The 21,919-nt window shown below is 36.0% G+C and overlaps 1 protein-coding gene across 1 annotated transcript in view; it reads left to right on the top strand.

The window, feature by feature from the left end:
- The first annotated feature begins 3,654 nt into the window (after positions 1 to 3,654).
- Positions 3,655 to 21,919, top strand: part of LOC115219357 (TPR repeat-containing protein DDB_G0287407-like) — a 93,999-nt gene continuing 75,734 nt past the window's right edge. The window contains exons 1-6 of the mRNA XM_036509050.1: positions 3,655 to 3,830; positions 5,934 to 6,161; positions 10,195 to 11,259; positions 13,121 to 13,282; positions 16,910 to 17,052; positions 19,816 to 19,914. Of these exons, the coding sequence (XP_036364943.1) occupies positions 3,806 to 3,830; positions 5,934 to 6,161; positions 10,195 to 11,259; positions 13,121 to 13,282; positions 16,910 to 17,052; positions 19,816 to 19,914 (1,722 nt within the window). The 5' untranslated portion in view covers positions 3,655 to 3,805. The remainder of the gene's footprint in view (positions 3,831 to 5,933; positions 6,162 to 10,194; positions 11,260 to 13,120; positions 13,283 to 16,909; positions 17,053 to 19,815; positions 19,915 to 21,919) is intronic.

Here is a 21,919-nt window from a genome sequence, read left to right on the forward strand (position 1 = left end):
ATATATGTATAGAGACGCTGCTAGTAAGGTGAGGGTTGGCAACGAGTACAGTGAAGAATTCCGGGTAGAGGTTGGGGTCCACCAAGGTCAGTCCTCAGCCCCCTTTATTTATCATAGTCCTCCAGGCAATAACGGAAGAATTTCAAGACAGGATGCCCCTGGGAGCTCCTCTATTCTGATGACCTTGCTCTAATTGCTGAGTCACTATCAGAACTGGAGGAGAAGTTTCAGGTGTGGAAACAGGAATAGAATCGAAGGGCCTTAGAATCAACGTAGCTAAACCCAAAGTCCTAATAAGTAGGAAGGTGGACCAACACAAACGACTTCAGGTAGATGGCCCTGCTCGATCTGTAAAAAGGTGTAGGTAGAAACTCTATAAGGTGCACCAAGTGTAAGCTATGGACACATAAGAGGTGCAGCAATGTCAAAGGTAGGCTAACTGGGAAGATAGTTTTCGTATGTGGCAGATGCTCAGGAGAAATAAACACTGGAAATGTGCAGAGACCAACTTCTACCACGTTCCAGGGAGACAAACTAGAAGTAGTTGATAGCTTCCGCTACCTAGGAGACCAAGTCAGCAGCGGGTGTGGGTGTGCTAAAGTGTAACTGCTAAAGTAAGAATAGCCTGGGCAAAGTTTAGAGAGCTCTTACCCCTGCTGGTGACAAAAGGCCTCTCGCTCAGAGTAAAAGGCAGACTGTATGATGCATGTGTACGTACAGCCATGCTACATGGTAGTGAAACATGGGCCATGACTGCTGAGGATATGCGTAAGCTCGCAAGAAATGATGATGATCTATATATATATATACATACACACACACATATATACACACACACACATGCATAGATGTAATATATATATATAATATATATATATATATATATATATATATTATCTGTGTGTATGTTTGTGTAATATGTATGTGTATAGTTACATACATGTTAATATGTATATAATGAGACAAAACGTGACACTTTCAAAACAATGATTAAAACAAAACTGACATCTTGAATTGTCTTTAACTTCAACAGCTACATAGCAACTGACTTTAAGAATACAAACCCCTGTTCTTTCTTTCCTGTCTTAACTTTTTCTTCTTTTTCTTTCTGTAATGAAGCCTTCAAAAGTTCATCAGATACACACGCACCTGTGCGCACACGTGTGCACACACACACACACACACACACACACACACACACACACCACACACACCACACACATACATCAGTACACACACATACAGATAACAAAAGTACGTTGTCTTCCCCACTCAACTCTAGGTTTTTTTCAACTAACACTCATGTACATACTCAAGACATAAATTCTCTGTAAAATTAGTTCTGCTGATCTTCCGAAATGAGATGGGTTTGTCAAAGAAAGTAAAGCTACAGGAAACCAAAAGACAAATGATCACAATAAGCAGTCAGCTATTCTCTCCAATGTAGGATTCCTCACCTTACAAGTGACAGGCACAGCCATAAGATGCACTACTGATCTATAGCAATTGGAAAGGCATGACCCAACTCAAATAAACATTAACAACTGTATGACATGAGGACTAAGGGGAAATGAAAATATTACCTCTGGAGTTTGCCAATGATCACTATGTCAATAGGTAACTGGACAGAATAAGTTTGCAATCTATAAATCTCTTAGAATGACCAGTAACTCATCTGGGAAGGCCCTGAAATCAATGTTACCATCTGGGGACTATCTGTGACCCAGTGGTAATAAAAAGACTCAAAGGAGGTCTGCAACCAAATAACTTTGCTCAACACATTGCAACTGAATCAGTGGAGGCAAAGATGCTTCTCCTTTACTTGACAATTTATGCACGACATTGCAGAAATCACAATCTAAGTATATCTCAAAGCAAAGTCTTACACTGTTGTACCATTGAATGACAATGCTCATCTTTTATGCTCAGGTGACCCTACAACTTCCAAGAGTACAATTGTATTAATCTTTGCTTAAGAAATGACTAAATTGTGGGTGTTAAGTCCCCATTAAGTTGAAATTTTAGAAATATTACATCATTTGTGTCTAATATCTATGGTTAAAATTTCATCAACAGAAAAAGTTTACGAATTTTCGTGGGCGTTATGTCCTCATTTATGCTCCCTCACTTTCAAAAATATACTGCATTAACATCTGCCCTTATACATAGAATATACATAGAATATACATAATTTCATACATAATTTCCAAATTTCATAAAGATCTATTCAGTACTTTTGACCTAATTTTGGATCATAAAAAGTGACTAAAATTTGGGAGTTAAGGCCCCCATTAGGGGATCTTAGAATCATCAAGAGAAGTGGGAACTTTAGGAATACTTCTTGATGTGTGCCAATTACTCATGGTTGGAATTTCATCAACATCGAAAATTTATGAATTTTCATGGTGTGGTTCTGCCCCCCTTTAAGCCATCTCACCACCCTTATGCATTGAATCTAAGTTCCAAATATTATAAGGATCCATTCAGTAATTTTGGTCCATGAAATTGTATGAAAGATACAGCATTACCCTTCTCCTTAGGCTTGGATTTTGGGTTCCAAATTTCATTAGGATCGGTGCAGCAGTTTTCGAATGTATAAGTAACAGACATAAAGACATTGAATTTTATATAACAGATATGAATATGTACATATACATCCATGTATATGTGTGTGTGTGTATTATATATATATATACATATACACACAAAAAAATAGATTGACAGATACAATTGAATGGGCAAACAAAAATATGAGACACTGCCTAGTGCTTTTGTTATCTTGATAAACCTGGCACTTATTCTATCAGTTTCTTTTTGTCAAACCAGTAAGCTATGGGGATGTAAATAAACCAACAGCAGTTGTTAAGCAGTGATGAGGGACAAACACAGACACAATGACATGCACATACACTTACATACACACACACACACACACATATATATATATATATATATATATATACATAATTGATTTCTTTCAGTTTTTGTCTATAAAATCTACTGACAAGGCATTGGCTGGTCTGAGGCTACAGCAGAAGACACATGCTAAGTCATCACACAGTGGGACTGAACCCAGGACCATGTGTTTTGGAACCAAGTTTCTTACTACACAGCCACACCTGCACCTATATATACAGGTGTGTGTGTGTATATATGTATATGTATACATATGTATATATATGTGTACATGGAAAAGGATGCGTGGCATTCGATCATTTGATAATATAAATAATATATAAATATATGCATATATACATATATGTACATACCTACATATATATGTATATATACATGCATATATGGGTACAGGACATAAAAAAAAACGTTGAACACAATGAGAAATGAAAACATAAAAACAAAAACATAGAAACAAATTTTTTTCGAACAACAAAAAAAAAACAAACAGAGAAACATGACATACAACATAAAGAATATTCCCCTTTTTCAGTTGTCCCTGTTTCATCTACTCCACATTCTGAAGGCAAGGGCAAGACGCAACTTTGTTGAAACAGTCCTTCCCGCAAAGCAAATTAAATAAAATTTGGAATTTATAATCATATTGATTAGAATTCCCATGGAAAAATGTCTGATAGTCTGACAACATAACATTTCATACCAAAATTTATCATTCCATTTACTTCTACTACAGGATCCATTGGCTGTTGATGTAAGAACAAAACCTTTAGATTCTCCCCATTCTACAGACTCCCTTTCTGGAGATATTCTGAATATTGCAGAAAATTTTAATCAGCCAGAAAAGAAAATTTTGTCAACATCAAAGGTCATTTTTCCAGAAAATTCTAAGATGGAATTTAACCAAATGCAAAACAGTAAGTAGAAATGTCTTGGGTAATCAAAAATAATGAATCAATGGCTAAGATTTTAATGTAATATTAGAGATGATAAATATATGAATTTAGAGTTTGACTAATAAAATTTAAACACAGACAGAAAAGGAAAAGACATATTGGACAATGCAATTGAAGGTTACTACTGACTTAGAAACATTCATGGCTGGAATGACTCTGATCAAATATTTGCTCAGTCAGAGCTGACACACAGCTAAATAACACCAGATGACACATCATCTGATTAGTGTGACCTAGCATTTTGTGACCTGACCTCCTTCCTTATTGTCCATGATCATCTGTCATAAGTACTTCCCACAGTCAAAGCACTAAGCAATTTACAACTTCAGAATATTTTAACATTAAAAACAATTATTTGAGGCAGAGATAAGAACAGCAGTATCACAGATAAGATAAGAACTCAGTATTTATTAGTTGCTATGTTACCTGTTTGCATTACAGAGCACATTTAGCCATCATTACATCTTCTAAAACCAGATGAAATAAACTGTTGATGTTCTGTAATTACCTGAGTATCTGACAGAGACAGAAAGTTGCATGTGCTCTGTACTTTAACAGAGGTTGTGAAATGTTTACAAAATATCTTTCATCAAAATATAATTTTAAAAAATAAGGCAGGAACCTCTTAGATCACAGCTTGGCTGTGTCAGGGTTAAGCAAGATTAAATAACAACAACAATTACAACACCCAATACTAATTACAATATTAGACATTAGATAATGTTGTCTTTGATATACTATTGGAATAAAAATGGAACTTAATCTATTGGCTCATAAGGTCCACTGGATTGGAACTGGCCTCAACAATAATCATAATGTCAAATATATTAGATAGTGTAGTCCTAGATACACTATGAATGAATAAAAGATAAGATAATCACCACAGGAATCCCTTTGATTATAGACCATCATCATGGTAATCATTTAATGCCTATATTGCATGCTGATATGGATTGGAGGGTTGGACAGGTGCTGGCTAGCTAGAGAGCTTCACACTGTTTTTGTATGGTTTCTATGGCTGGATGCCCTTCCTAATGTCAAGCACTTTATGGGGTGCTTTTTACAGGGTGCACTGTTATGGGTACTTGCTATGTGACACTGGCATAAATGCTTAATTACATGGTACCAATATAAGTGCTTTTTATGTGGCATCAGCACGAGTGCTTATCTACACGGCACCAACACTGGTGTCTATATGTCTGTGGCACAGGCACTGGGGATTTTCATGTAATGCCGAAATGGGTGCTCCTCAGTGTTAGATGCATGCACTTCGTGAAAAGAAGAAGACCCCTATAAAATATGTGCCTAACGATGCAATTCTTAACCTGCTAGAAATTGCAGCCAAATCAATCTCTCACAAATCATATTTTACCATCTTAAACAAAGCAGGACACACTGGATAATGTGTGTATGTCTGTATGTATATACATATATATTACCGTGATCACCGTGACCGACCAGGCTATCAGATGTTGCTACACATCGCTGGTCACAATACACTTCACATTGTTCTAGCCTTCAAATGACGCCACCCCGCTGGCTAAGCGAGAAGGCCAAGCAGAAGAAAGAGTGAGAGAAAGTTGTGGCAAAAGGGTACAGCAGGGATCGCCACCACCCCCTGCCAGAGCCTTGTGGAGCTTTAGGTGTTTTCACTCAATAAACACACACAACGCCCGGTCTGGGGATCGAAACGGCGATCCTCCGACCGCGAGTCTGCTGCCCTAACCACTGGGCCATTGCGCCTCCACACACACACACATACATACATACATACATACATATATATATATATGTATATATATATATATATATATATATATATAGCATGTCTGGAAAATAAGAGTGGATGCATTTGAGCAATTTATTTCAGTCAAGTAAAATGTACCATTTTTCATGCCTACTCTTATAGACTATTGTACACTTAATTAGTGATTCTCTAATCACTAGATGATAGTTAACATCATATTTTCCTTACTGCATAACTAATGGTGTTTTATACATATAACTTGATAATTTTTCTTGTAGATGGCATCCCCTAGTAATTTATTCTTTATCTATCTTTAGTACAATATAGCTGCCTGTGGTCATCAGCCCAAAGCAAATGGCCCATACGTTGCTATGCTCCATTGAAGTTCAATATTAATAGCCATTATGGTGGCTGTTGCTCTCTTGTCTTCATATCAAATGCTTATGGCTCAGAAGGGTCCAACACCACAGCACAGATGTTTCTGCTGCGTTCTGGCTTCAATTGCAATCATTTTGCAGTAGTCTCAATAGTTCAAAGTTATCAAGGTAAGTTTACTTCAAACACTATAATTATCAACTACATAATTAAGTACATTACTTACATTCGATGGATATTTGTCCTCATCTTGTTTGTTGTTAACACGTTTCAGCTGATATACCCTCCAGCCTTCTTCAGGTGTCTTGGGAAATTTCAAACCTGCATTCTCATTCATGTTATTATTACTATTATTATTATTGTTCAGGTCACTTCTTGGAATCAAACTCGAAATCTTGAGGTTAGTAGCCCATGCTTTTAACCACTATGCCATAGGCTGTGGGCAATTATGGAATGAATTTTAGGGCTTATAAATGTAATATTTTTCAATCCTTCCTTAATACTGGTTCTCATATGCTGCTCATATCTGCACTCAGTCTGCTTAGGAGGTTGTTGTGTCCTAGCATATGTGCTGCTTCTTTTAGCTTTCATATTTTCCAGTGGTGTTCTCTGTCTATTATTTTAACTTCATCCCAAAGGGGGAGGTGGTCTCCATTTTCCCATACATGATCAGCTATACCCGATTTATGAATATCTCCTTGTGTCACAACTTTGCAATGTTTGTCTTCCCTTATTTTGAGGGGGTGGCATATTTTGCCTTTGTATAACCTACCACAGCTGCATGGGATGGAGTACATGCAGTTCTTAATCATATTCTCCTCTATTGGTGGTTTTACTCGAAGGAGATATTTGCAAAGTGTTGTATTACTCTTGAATACTGACCTGATGTCATATGGGCCACATATCTTTTGTATCTTTTCAGAGAGGCCATTCACATAGGGTAGACAGACTGTGGACAGTTTATTGGCCTCATCCTCTCTCTTCTTCATAATTAGAATGGATAATATACTTTTGGAGTAGTTGTTGCTTAACAGATCATTATTGAGCTTGATCATTTCTTCATAGAAAGAAATAATGATCTGTTAAGCAATAACAACAACAATAATAATAATAATAATAATAACCTCAAAAATTACCTTTGGAATGAGAACCCAGGTTTGAAATTTCCCCAAGACACCTGAAGAAGGCTGGAGGGTATATCAGCTGAAAAAACAAGATGAGGACAAATATCTGTCGAATGTATATAATTCCTCATCTCTTAAATATAGAACTGTACATAATTAAGGTTATCTTATCTTATACATATATAAAAGCAAGTTGTCTGTTTGTGTCAAAGTTGCCATATACATCCATTAGTAAATTTTCGTGAAACTTTACAAACATTCTAAAGTAACATCCAGTTTGTTACTAAACTCATTGAAGTTTAATAAAAATCTATAATTGGATGGCCACAGCCTCTGGAAAGGATCCTTATATATAACTAAAGTATTTTATTTTAACAGCCAAGGGAAATAATCCATTCCTTTTCTTATATTATTTGGTAGAAACCAAGCTATGTTTATTTTTTAGTATTTGAACTGCTACAGTTATTTTCGCAATTTATCAACTACAACCCTTTAACAAGTAAATAGTATTTTCCTAAACAATAGATCCACTTACTTTGGTTAGTGACTTATTCACGAATATACCATGAATGACGATGCAGTTGTGGTTCTATAAAAGGCAAAGTTCTGAGTGATTGCAGGTTCATCATCTGGGATGAAGCAGCAAAATTTCCCTTGAGACATAAAGTTTCCTTTGAAGCTCTTGACATGGCCCTTCAGGATCTGAAACAGAACACCAGGCTCATGGGAGGTTCCACAATCTTGCTTGCTGGAGACTTTAGGCAAACCGTTCCTGTGGTTCCAAAGGGGACAAGATCTAATGAAGTAAATGCCAGCATAAAGTCGTCCCTACCTATGGAGCAGTGTGCGAAAGATGAGACTCACAACCAACATGAGAGTGCAGCTCAGTGGTGATGATGCAGACAGAATCTTTTCAAAGCAACTATTGCACTTTGGTAATGGCACTTCAGTTGGTGAAAAGGATGGCTGGGTAAGCTTGCCTTTTGGACACATGGTATCTGATTTAAAGGAACTAATGAATAAGGTGTTTCTTAACCTGAGGAATCAGTTTACAGACCATAACTGACTGAAAACCCGTGCCATTTTAGCTCCAAAAACTGTGGCAGTTGATGATTTGAGCTTTAAATTTCTGGAACAGTTGCCAGGTGAGTATCACATCTACAATTCCATTGATGCAGTACTCAACATTGATGAAGCTGTGAATTATCTAGTTAAACTTTTGAATAGTCTAACACCACCTGGCCTCCCATCTCACAACTTGCACCTCAACATTGGGGCACTAATTATGCTGCTTCGAAACCTCAATCCACCAAAGTTTTGCCATGGCACATGACTGTTGGCATAAAGAAGATGATGTCAACAGTCTTTGACTGGTAAAGCAAGCGGTGAGCCTGCATTCATTCCTAGAATTCTACTTATTCCCTTGGATATGCCTTTCCAGTACAATTCCCATTGAAACTGAGCATTGCAATGAGCATTAACAAGGCCCAGGGGCAGTCCTTGAATGTGGTAGGTCTGAACCTTGTCAAACCAGTTTTCCCCCATGGCCAACTTTATGTGAGATGCTCAAGAGTCGGCAATCCTAATCATTTGTTTATTTATGCCCCACAAGGAAAGATCAAATATGTTGTTTATCAAGAAGCTCTGCAAACTTAATAAAATTCACCAAACCATGAGGTGTTTATTATTTAACTGTAATATTTGTAAGTGTTGTAAATGTATTGATAATCTACGTGTTATTTTATGCAAATTTATTTGTATGTCTGCTGTAAAACTAAATGTCAGTCTGTTTCTACATTCGTTGTAAATCTATTTCAACACTAGCACCCCTAAGGGTTATATTCTCTGGGAATGCACAAAAGCCCTTTTCAGAGTTATTTACTTTGAATTGTTATTATCTCATATCTGATTAGCCTGTTATTACATAACATGCTTCATGATTTTGGTATACATACTTTATTAGTATTTCCACCTAAGTTCTGTATACCCTGGGAACACATTAAAGACCTTTACGGGATTACTTTATTTGAATTCTTACTATCAGGTAACTAATTCCATGTTATTACATAACTGACTTCACAATTTGCCTATTCATAACTTATTCGGAATTCCTAAAAACAAGATCCTGTGAAAGACAGTTCGGTATTCTCTGTAAATGCATAAAAACCATTTTAAGGGCTACATACTTTGTATTTATGTTATTGGATTAGCAAAACAATTAAGAGAACTAAACCAAGGGATAAGCCCCACTTTTTCGGAAATTACTGGATATGTCAGCTAGTTATTTATGTAATTATCACAATTAACATTACATTGTTTGAATAATTAATAAATTAACAAACATATTATTATTTAATATGATTAACCACATAATTACAAAAGGAATATAGTGAAGTTTTGGCACAAATTTATCTGTAGAAGAACTGAATGAGTTTAATTGCCATAAAGACTATAATGGTTCAAAGTTTTTGTAAGAGAGATAGATGCTGACGTTTGGGTTGTGGGTTAGAAATTGATGAATTGTAGAATGAGTAGGCAGTTGATTGAGTGGTCTGAGTTCAATAGAAGATTATGCTCAATAGAAGGCTGAAGAAATTATGTGGAAGGAAATGTGTTGTTTTATAATAAAGTGAGATTGAATGCAATGGATGGAGTTGACACGGTCAAAATGTCTAGGGAGTTGATGGTGGCAGGGAATTACAGTGTTGGGTTAAAACTATTAACAAAAATGTTAGCTCAGTGATTGTTCAATTCAGCATACTGGGTATAAATTTGGGCTTTTGTGTGACCTATAAACAACTTAGCACAATTGTAGTCAATGTAGAGTATTTTGGTTACTTGACTCTACTTTTGAATCAGAGTGAAAGTAGTTTACAATAAAGGTAATTTCAGAAATGCAAAGAAGTATATATGTGCTAGGTTCAAAAAATGATGTGAAACATGGTGAAAGAGCTTGAGGGCCAAGATGTCATCATGTTGTTTTACTTCGTTATTGTTGTAGTTGTCATCACAGCTATTAATTAATCATTATTGCCAATTATTGTATCATATACTTTTTTTTTTTTTACCTCTAATACAGGTCATTTAATCCCAGCTAGTAGTTTTATAACTAATGAGAATGGAGAACTCATTGTTGACTGCTTTTCTGGCTCAAATCATGTGATGCTAATGTCAAACTGGAAGGTCAACGGACATTGTGGACATGGCTTGGTGTTTAAAGGAAGTGATGATTGTGAGGAATATACTAATTGCCCACTCAATGTAAATGGTTGTTATGATAAGATTCATGGAAGTGGCTGCAGCCTCATTATCTGCAGTGCCCTTCAGGAAAACACAGTTGTCAGTGCATGTTACCTCATCCGCAGTGGGCACAAAGGAAATACATTTCAGAAGTCATTTATTAAAGGTGAAGATCAGTGGGAGTTTTCTGTTAATTCAAGTGGTCAATTGTTGGTGAAAGGCTGTGCACACTCTGTTTATAGTTTATATCATAACCGAGAAAATCTTAACAACAATAAGAAGAAAGCAAAAACCATTTTTGTATCAAACCATGATGGCTCTTTGCATTCCAAACTGATTGAATTTTCATACTGTCTCCCTCATGCATCCTTAATTGCACTCTGTTCTCATTCTTGTGGCCAGCAAGATGCAACTTCAGCATCTGCATATTTAATAACATTGTCCAAAGGAACCACTCAGGTGTTACTTTTGTCTGAGAGTTTTGGAGAGGGTTGCATTCATCGCAGTGAATGGAAATTTGAAGTGGATAAAGTCACTAAATTTCTTCAGGTGTGTGGTCCACCAGGTCCAGCCAGATTTGCTCTGATAACAAATATCGAAGAAGAGACATCAAATTTGACTGAACTCCAATCAAAAGATATTTGTGTTGTTACTGGTGGTAGTGATGAGGGTTTGTTTATGGGATGTGTGGAGTTTGGAGAAGATAGAATCAACGGCATTCTGAACAGAAGATGTGACATATATATTTCAGTGAATAGTTTGATTGTAGCACAGATACAAACAGAAGAGTTGGTAGCAACTGGCTCAAATTGGATCTTTAACAGACAGTGGGCAGAAAATGAAATCCTGCTTGGTCTGAATCTTGTGCAAGTTTTTGCTAATCTCATCACTGACCAAACACAAAGTAAGTTTCTTCAAATGTTGTTGTTGTTTTTCTTCTTCTTCTTCTTCTTCTTCTTCTTCTTATTATTATTATTATTATATTATTATTATTATTATCATCATTATTATTATTATCATTATCATCATCATTATTATTCTATGTTTGACTTTTGCTTTACATTTGTTCAAGTTGGCTCCAAGTCTCATCCAGAGACCTCAAGAGACAAAAAATTGGAAGTTCATGTTGGTGTTAATGCCTAGGGTGCCATATATTTGGTTTTGTACATAGTGTTGTTCTAGAGAATGTTTAAGAAACCATAAGAAAAATATAAGTTTGTTTTAAAACTTGAGATTACATAGAAAGTATTTTACGTAGGATATGGGTAGTTCCCATGAGCCCTATCTTTTGAATTTCTGCCATTTTGGGGTTTCCTGGTATCTGAGCTAGGTAGCAATCAGCCCCTTTTGCTATGATTCCTAGAGCACATATGACAAGTATTGTTTTAGTCTTCAGGTTCCACATTTTGCCAATTTCTATTTCAAGATCTTTATAGTTGCTCAGTTTTTGGTAGATCTTGACAGATACATTTATGTTGATTGGGACAGTCATATCAATGAGGAGGCATGATTTTTGTCTGAAGTCTTTCAATATAATATCTGGCCTATTCATATCTATTTTTCTGTCAGTTTGAATTCACATACAGAAATAAAAAATAAAAAATATAAAAAATAAGAAATAAAAAATATAAGAAAAAAAATTATGATGATAAAAAGGGGGGGGGGGCATACACACACACACACATACATAAATTTATCTACCTAACAGTCCACTAACTATTCTACTCTACCTGTGTAAACTGTTTTATTTCTTATTTTTTATATTTTTTATTTCTGTATGTAAGCATTTAGATATGTAAATAAACAGATCAACATACAGACGGATAGGTACATTGGTTACAAGAACAGACACATATGGAGACACGGATCCACACATATAAAGATGCACATCTATACATACAAACATAGTACATAGTTACATAACATACACACACACAGATATGCACACACAAGGAGACAGAGGTGTATACACATACAAACACATACACAGGAAATACACAAACACGGACAGGCAAGCACATAAATATGCAGGATACGTACATACAGTTGCACACACATACATACATACATACATACATATGCATGCATACACATATATACATACATACACATGCAAACACACACACACACACACACATACATACGTACATGTATACATGTATAGGCACACACACACTGACCCACACACATGGGCACAAACAAACAAAAAGGAACACAGTGTAAATAACGGACAGAGTCAAGACTATTGAAAAGGTTGCAAGACGCAACGAAAATTTTAGGAAAATAAAAATAAGAAAAAAGTGGAAATTTTACCGGTGAGTGTGTTAAATAATAAGGTACTAAAAGAGAATGACTCTCCCCAGACACAACATAATATGCTTCAACACACGAACTCATATAAAGAATCTTGCAAACCAAATCCAAAAACGATTTATCTTCAGTTAAGGTTGGAAAAAATGGGATCCAAATTAAATCACGGATTTGTACAAATAAAGTTGTTTTGAAATGTCGGCGACATTTAAATCACTTTGGTTACAAAGGTGACACCCTCTTAGAAAAAAATCATCACTAGTTTTGATTTATAAAAGTTTAGAGTGGATAATTAATGAATTCCCTTGGTATATAATGCAACATTATTGGATATTTACTGGAGGGGACATAGAAAGTTTTAGCAAGATAGACATTATTAAAAATACACACAGAATGACATTATTGAAATTATACTGAGGAATGTTTACTGGAAAATTTATTTCTTTTCTCTGTAGAAATTGAACTTCAGGGATCACCATGTCAGTTGATCAAACAACCAGTTGGAGTGGTTGTTGCCATTAACTGTGGAGGACCTTCTTACCAATCACTGGTTGACAATATTGTTTATGTAAGCGAACACTCTCAGTTTGCCAACTACTCTTATTCCTATATATTCGGTAAGTCAATGTTGTTTAGTCTCAAATTACCTCTCCTTCAACAAAACTAAGATCTATGACCATTCTCACTTATAGTCAGATATATCTTGGGTCACATTATCTAAAGTATACTTTCTTTATTTGAACAGTATAATATAGTTTGAAGGACAGTGAGCTATTATTTCTAACTGTTGTTTAAGCATTTAAGGTGGTGTTAGGGATATATAGCATAGAGGACAACTGGGAGTTTCTACAGGACAAACTATAGACTAAATCTGTGGCTGGTGCAAAGTACTTGCCAAAAAAGGAATCATGTGGCCAGAACAAAGGGTCATCAGTGAAATAGACAGAGATATAAAAGCAAAAAGACTGTCTTGGAAAGACTGAAAATTATATCAGGCAGTCAGAAGAGAAGCTAGGGAAAACGTTTACATAGCAATGGTGAAGCAAAAAATATTCTACAACACGAGGATCAGAGACATGAAATGTTCTGGATTGCAAGACAGTGGATCAGAGAAAATTAAGATTTTGTGGAAAAGCGGTGTGCATAGGTGGTTAATGGTGTACTTGCACTTAGTAATGCTGATAAGAAAGAAGCATGGAAGTGCAATGGTGGAAAGCTATTCATCAGAAAAAATCACAAGAGAAAAAAGAATTTTCCAACATGGGGCCAGCTATCCTAGTTGATAGCAGTATGATAATGTAATTACAAATATGAGGGCAGGGAAACCTGTGGTCAATCAAGAATCACTGCTGAGATGCTTAAAGTATCTGGTGAAGTAGAATATAACCTAGTCACTTGAATAGTTTATCAAGTGTACAGGAAGGTACCACACCCAATGACTGGTACAATTAGCTGTTACAAGATTAAAGGAGATGCATTAGATAGAAGTAATTACAGAGGAATCAAATTATGGGACAAGGACATGGAAGATACTGAATTAGTTATAGCTCAAAAAATTAGGAACAAAATCAAACTATATGAGATACAGCATGGTTTTGTGCTAGAGAGAAGTACTACTGATACCAATTTTGTAGTCAGAGAAATGCAAAAGTACTTAGCTAAAAGTAAACCACTGTACTTGGTTATTGGTGATCCGGAGAAAGTTTTAAACAGAGTCCCTCCCTCTGTGATTTGTGGTCTCTGAGGAATCCTGGGTAGATGAATAGCTTGTGAGAGCTATTTACTGTAGTATTGTCAATAAGAATTAGTTATAAATAGTGAGAAATTTAGAGTACAAGCAGTTTATAAGAGCTTGGTTCTTAGTCCCTTCCTATTCATCAGAGCCCTCTAGGTCATAGCAGACGAATTCGAAGTCAGATGCTACTAGATGTTGATGACCTCATACGCATAGTAGCATCTGTAGTAGAACAAGAAATGGAATTCCAGACATGGAAGCGAAACCTAGGATCAAAGAGTTTTGAAATTACCTTACAAAGACTAAAGTTCTAGTAAAGAGGAAAACAAAAAGTACTCTATTCCAAACAGGTAAATAGAACCGCTAGATATGTCAGCAGAAACTCCATACAGTTTATCTAGTGCAAGTAAAAGACAAACAATAGGTGTAGTGGAATAAAAGGGAGGCTAACAGAGAAATAGATTTTCTTGAATGTCCAGGAGACTCCCCAGTGGTTGTAGATGGTTGACTTATTTAGCAGTGGATGAGGATGTTCTGAAAGTAGAGTTGCAAGGTTAAGAATAGGATGGAGTAAGTTGGGAGAGTTATTACCTCTGTTGGCAACAAAAAAATCTCTCCCAGAGAAAAAATTTGATTGTATGATGCTCATGTACAAACATACATGCCAAATGGGAGTGAGATGTGGCAGGACGTGCATTGATTAGAGTGAAATGAAGCTAGTATGCTCTGTTAGATGTGTAATGTTATGTGTATTTATGACAAAGAGTAAATGTGCTCAGAAAAAATTTAGGTGGAATCAGATGTAGCATGTAAGAATAAAGACGTGGCTTGACCATGAGATGTTTAAGGATTAGAAAGTGCTGGTTGTTTAAAGCAGATGGAACTTGTGGAAGGTAGACTCAAGAAGATACAAGACAAAGTAGTCAAGATTGATTTCAAGATTCTGAGTCTCAAGGAGGAGGTGAAAAAGAACCAAAATGCTTGGTGATTTCATGTACTGAAGAAGACCCGTCTATCACAAAGAAAATATCTAGACATGCTAGACTCTACTCTGTCTTCTCTGTCATGCATTGTCCAGTTGACATTGTCTGCATCACTCTTGTAAGTATAGCATTACTCAGCAGCTGTAATCACTTGAGATCAGAATTGGTACATCACCCCACAGTTTTTGAGCAACCAATTATCTCCCTCCACACCTGAAATTACTACCTATTAACATCTGTCTCATTCTTATCCCTTTTCACGTGATTCTTTTTCACCAATAACCCACTTTTAATGCCTTTAGTTATCTCTCCCTATTCTCTGAGCAACATCTAACACTTAACATACCTTGTCTTTAGCACCACTCATGTCTGCCAGCAATGCCCCCATCCCCATTGCCATCCTTAACTACCTCTCATCTGTACATCTATGTCACTATACATCACCTTGCACATCATTCCCCAACTTTCTCATCTATCACTTCCTGAACCACTTCTATCTCTCTCACTTCACCTTACCCCCCTCCATACTGACATTTCTTATCAATCGTATCTCCATCTTTGTTCATCACTCACTACATTCACTTCTAAGTATGTTACCCTCCTCTCATGCTCTCATGAAATTACCCACTCATCCTCCCACTGATCTATTCTATTCTCTCTTATCCGCACCTTCTTGCATCTTGAGATGCTCTACCAACTCATCACCACAATTTCTATCTCCTTTCCAGCCATTGCTATTTAATCTTATATAATACAGGGTAGACATGTACCTCTTTTGTATCAAGAGACCAGTGCTTGTCTTTCTATCATATTTAGCATAAAGCTATTCCCTCCCCCTCTCTCAAATACATCCTCCATTCAGTCAAATGGATTTTTTTTCCCCTTCTACTCATCTTCTAAGTTACTTGGTGACCTCACTAATGCTGGTGTCCCCAAAAAAGCAGCCAGTATACAAGTGGCTGGCATTAGGAAAGGCATCTAGCCATAAAAACCATGCCAAAGCTGACACTGGCATGCAACAATATCTTGTGGCTCATTGGATCCTGTCGAACTCTCCAGTCCATGCCATCATGGAAAACAGAGATTAAATGTTGATAATGAAACATATATGCATGAAAGCTAATAACGGCTGAGTGTTTATTGCATTGAAAAGTGAATTAGCTGTGAAGACATTTAAATGGGAATACTCCCCTGATATTTACCAATTGTACTGTTGAGTTTCTGTTACTTTCAGGAGATTACATAAGCTATCTATTGCAGTGTCTAAATCATTTATAATATGTTTATTACTTGCAAGCTGTATAATGTTTCTTTCTTTCTTTTTTTTTTTCTTTTTTTTGCCTAAAATCTATGTCTGCTTGTGAGAGTGTATATGACTTGGTGCATACAAAATTACTTATTTATTGGAACATTCCAATGGTACTCAGAGTTCCTTTTTTCTACTTTACATTATGGTTGTTCTTATTCTTGTCAAATAATGCTCAATATCATCCATAAAAATGTTTTGATGTCTTTGATATTTTCAGGAAGCCGATGGAAATGTCTTGGAGGTATCAAAACAAATGTTTCAGTTACACAACAAATCACAGGAACTGAAGATAACTTTCTGTACCTTACATCGCGAAGCCCTGATGTTGAGGCTGCTGATGAACAAGATGTCATATATACAGTATGTGTGTGTGTATATATATATCATCATCATTATCATCATAATTTAATGTCTGCTTTCCATGCTAGCATGGGTTAGACTGCTTGACTGAACTGGTAAACCAGAGAGCTGCACCAGGCTCCAGTCTTATTTTGGCTTGGTTTCTACAGCTGGATGACCAATTTGAGAGTGTAGTGGGTGCCTCTGTGTTACTGGCATGGGTGCTTTTATGTGTCACCAGCATGGATACAGTTATATGTCACTGGCTCTGGCCACAACTACGATTTCACTTGACTTGACAAGTCTTCTCTAGCATAGAAAATTGCCAAAGGTCATGATCACTTCTCATCACTTCTGTGAGACCCCATATTCAAAAATCATGCTTCACCACCTCGTTCCATGTCTTCCTGGGCCTACCTCTTCCACAAGTTCCCTCCACAGTTAGAAATCAGCACTTCTTTATGCAGCTGTCCTCATCCATAGGCATCACATGACCATACCAGCGCAAACATCTCTCTTATTTGAGATGCCTCTTGTACCCAATGCTTATGCATACACACACACACACACACACACACACACGTATATATAGTCTATAAGTTTGATATATATATGTGTGTGTGTGCATATATATCAGTTTATGCAGTATGGTCTAAAAGTCACAAAGATGTTTCAATATTTAATAAATTCTTAATTTTTTGTTTTAAATTTCCAATAGCTTAGCATCATTTACAATATATGCAATTAACCTGTGATTTACCTGTGATTTTTCATGTCTAAATCACAAGGAAAGTAATCAAAATTTCATACCTTTTCATTACTTTTGGCCCACCCTGTGTATATATATAGAAACAATTTGACAGTAAACTAAAGGATTACTCGATACTTTTCAACAGAGCAATGCAGACCTACAATGTCTGCTTTGCCATACAACCAACATCAGGCTGTCCTTCCTAATGCCAACTGCTTCACAAGTGTAAATGGTGCTTTTCTGTGGCATTAACATGCATATATAGTACACATAGCCCAAATTTAAGCAATCAGTTCATTGATCTCATTCATTGTTCCTGTGTTTGAAATTAAGGAAATGTAATTGAGTGATTGATTTTATGAGGAGAGGGCTGTCAATTATTAAGGGAATTCAAAGAGATAGGTCAAACAAAGAAGAAGGCCTTAAAAGTTGGACAGAAAGTCAGGGATAAATCTCTCAAATAACTGCAAAAGTAAATACAGTTAAGATGGCAGGTTAGAACAAAGTATTGTACAAAGTTTAGGGGCCTTAAAGTTTCACTAGGCAGTTGAATTAGCCATATGGCATAATTTTTAATTCCAAATACTCAAATTTTGATGTAAATTTAGCTTTACTCTCAGTATTGAATACACAGTCAATAAATGTCCTGTTGTTATTCTTTAACATGCTTTAAAATAACCTTAATTAAATACAAACATGCACATCTATGTGTATAATGTTGAGTATATAATGTTGTTTTTTTTTATCGTGAAAATAATTGTTATCTAGATGTCAAACTCTATAACAAGCAGTTAAAAATATTCCATATCACTTTTTAGATACAGGAAAAGTAACTGCATAATTCCTTTTGTCATCATAATCTAATGTCCAAGTTCCATGTTGGCACAAGTTGGACAGTTTGATAGGATCTAATGTGTCCAAGGACTACATTATGTACCAGTGTTTTTTGTTTGGGCATGGTTTCTATGGCTGAATGCCCTTACTAAGGCCAACCACTTTACAACATAGACTGGGTGCCTTTTATGTGCCACCTGTACTATTTTGAGGTTGCCATGCAGTTTACAGGACTACAAAGCCTGGAGGTGGAGAGTCAGTTTCATGATAGTGGACAAGGAAATTGAAATATGAGAAGTGGGAGGAGGCAGTACAAGTTTTTGTAAAGGATCTGCATTGTTACTCATATCTATTAGGGGAAGGAGAGAGAAAGAGAAAATGAACTGTTTTAAGCTGCAAGAAATAGATAATGACAATGAAATTTCTAGACTGCTCCACAAGGCATGAGGTGAGTTGAAAAATCTGTTTGTATGATTGCACAGAAAGGAGAATGAGGGGATGGGGAGGCAGACTGCCAGAATAGATAGGGTTGACGGGTAGATGAGCAAAGATCCATGAGTCAGGAGAGAGAGAGAGAGAAGGGTGAGCAGTAGGAGAAGTAAAGATGATACAGTTGTCTGCAGGAGGACAAGAGAGTAGGTTAGTAGTCTGCAAGAGCCAGTGGGAGGGAGAAGAAAATGGGTCACAGTAACACAGGTGAAAAAATGTAATAAATAATACTTCCAGAACTCAGCTTCACTGGTGAAGGCAGCTCTTTTAGAGAATCTGATATCACCAGAGATCACAGGCGTTTGTCATCTTCTCCATCAGGTTCAGGGTTTTGAAGTCAGACTTTATTGCCTACAAGTTTCACTTCTAAAATATGATAATCATTGTGATGAATGTGTGGCACACTTTAATAGAAGGCTAGCAGTCAAGTCATTACATATGCACAGTAAGATGCTTATCCTTTTTTAGAAATGAAACTGATAGGTAATAATTTGATTAATTACAATACCAAAGGAATTGTGCATTTTCTCCTTTTTATAATCTTCTTTGTGTCTTACTCTCTTAGTATACATATACATGCATATATGGCATACTTTATGATTGTGATTGTATTTTAAATAAAAAATGAAGTGTGATGTAAACTATTCTCTTATATTTTGACACTCAAATATTATTAATGTTGATGTTGTGGCTTTAATCTTCTTCTTCAGTTTGATGATGTTTCTAATGGCAACTTTATTCTTCGGTTGCACTGCCTAGTAGTCAATTGTGGCCGGATAACTGTCAATGGAGAAAATATTTCACAGAAGGTAAGAAATAGCTATAATATTATCATTATTATCACCCCTGATATTGTAACCTGCCTTTTTCTCATCATGAATGTCATTTACTCTCCACTTAAGATGCAAGGCCATAAGTGTCATGCTCCTTCTGTCATGTTTATAAACTTTGTCTCATGATCACCATCACAGTTTTACCTGCATATCTCATGTCCTTTCAGTATAAAATAGTCAGAGAGAGAGAGAGAGTATGCCTTTAAATCTTGCAAGACCTCCCACACTGCTGAGACTGAATGCAACAAATACTTAGCTTAAAACATTCTATTGGTCAATTTCTGCAAGATAGATGCTAGTGGAATTGTTACTCTACTAAAGTTACTTAGCATATGTATGTACTTTAATAAATGATTAGGAAATCCACAGGAGGATTCATCTTTACAATTGCATTTCTTAAGGGGATCGGCACCATGCTTAATATCAATCAGATTCCTATTATGCTGGCTAATGTAAGAGGCGAAATTCCTGCAACAAGAATAGCTAATCTTAAGGGTTCTTCTATATTCTATAGAATTTATGGTCCTGCTTAAAATGCTTAGAGACTAATTTCAAGAATTCCTTACCTATATTAGTTTTTACGGCCAAATTGAAAGCCAGGTTGAACCACAAAACTTTCCTGGTCCTAGTTCTGTGCGCAGCATTACTACCAGCATTAAGCTGGTTGTACTGGATCTTCTCAGAGAATCCACTATTCCTTAATGTGCTATCGTAATAAGGTGCAGCATTATGGAATGCTGCCTCATCTGAAGAAATTGACGATATTCTTCTACCTACATTGCTGACTAAGTTCCTAAGGATAACTGGTGGATGGTTCGAATCTTTGCTAATATACGATAGCTTGTCATTGGGCTTACGGTAAGGTTTAAATCTATCTGACCTTATATCAAAATTTACATCTAAAAAATCTACACTTTTCAGGTTAGTATCTATTGTAACCCGTAAGCCCATCCTTTGGAAGAAAGCAATAAGGTCCTTCCTAAGTCTATCTGATTCATGGCCGTTTAAATTATGGGTGGCTATAAGGCCGTCATCCCTATATAAACCTGCATCTATAAATGGGAATTCTATGAAGAATAAAGGCTCCTGTAACTTTACGCCCCCCTCTCCCTCCCTTACTTATGTCTTTAGCTTTATGTTGTAAATAAGAACGCCCCTTCCCCATCCATGAATTTAGCTTATAGTCTATATGGATTCAGTGATTTTGCATGCGAGCTAGATTGCGTATTCATATGTGTACATGCATTTGTGTGCATATTTTAGCTTTGTATTTATATGTCTGTATATGTATGTGGTCTGCATGCATCTATCTGTGTATGTTGATGTATATATGTATAGTTTAGTATGAGTATGTACTGTTGTGTAATATTTTAATGCATTTTAACATTTTAATTTCAATTTCCATGTATTAATTATATTTCCTTTATTAATGATAATATGTATTTTAACCAAAGATTCGATGTAAGGTTTTTTCCTCGGATTTTATAATTTTATATATATATATATATATATATATATATTTTTGAGCTTATTTTTGTTTATCGCTCGAAAATTGACCGTTATTTGTAAAGGACCAATCAAACAAGTCTATTTTTAAAGGTGTAGCGTTTATATTAGTCTTGATAGAATTGACATATCAGTTCTATTCTAGCAAAAACTGTCCGACGAACGGGAACGTGAAACTCAGAGTAACAGGTTTTGTTGAATTTTCTGCTGCTTTAAATAAAGCATATTACTCAACCACTGGTATTTGAGTACTCTTTTTTCCACCTTGTTTCACATTTATGTGTTTACTCCGGTATATATATATGTATGTATATATACACGCAATATGAATGATTCAAAGAAATGAGGTACTTAAATGATAGGCAACATGTAGGATCAGAATTAACAGGTAAACAGCATCTTTAATTGAATAAAACTCATGGGTGCCGAAGTACATCCAGTGAAAAATTCAGGTTATGTACACAAATAATTGAAT

The sequence above is a fragment of the Octopus sinensis genome, linkage group LG14 (assembly GCF_006345805.1).
Source record: "Octopus sinensis linkage group LG14, ASM634580v1, whole genome shotgun sequence".
Lineage (NCBI taxonomy): Eukaryota > Metazoa > Mollusca > Cephalopoda > Octopoda > Octopodidae > Octopus > Octopus sinensis.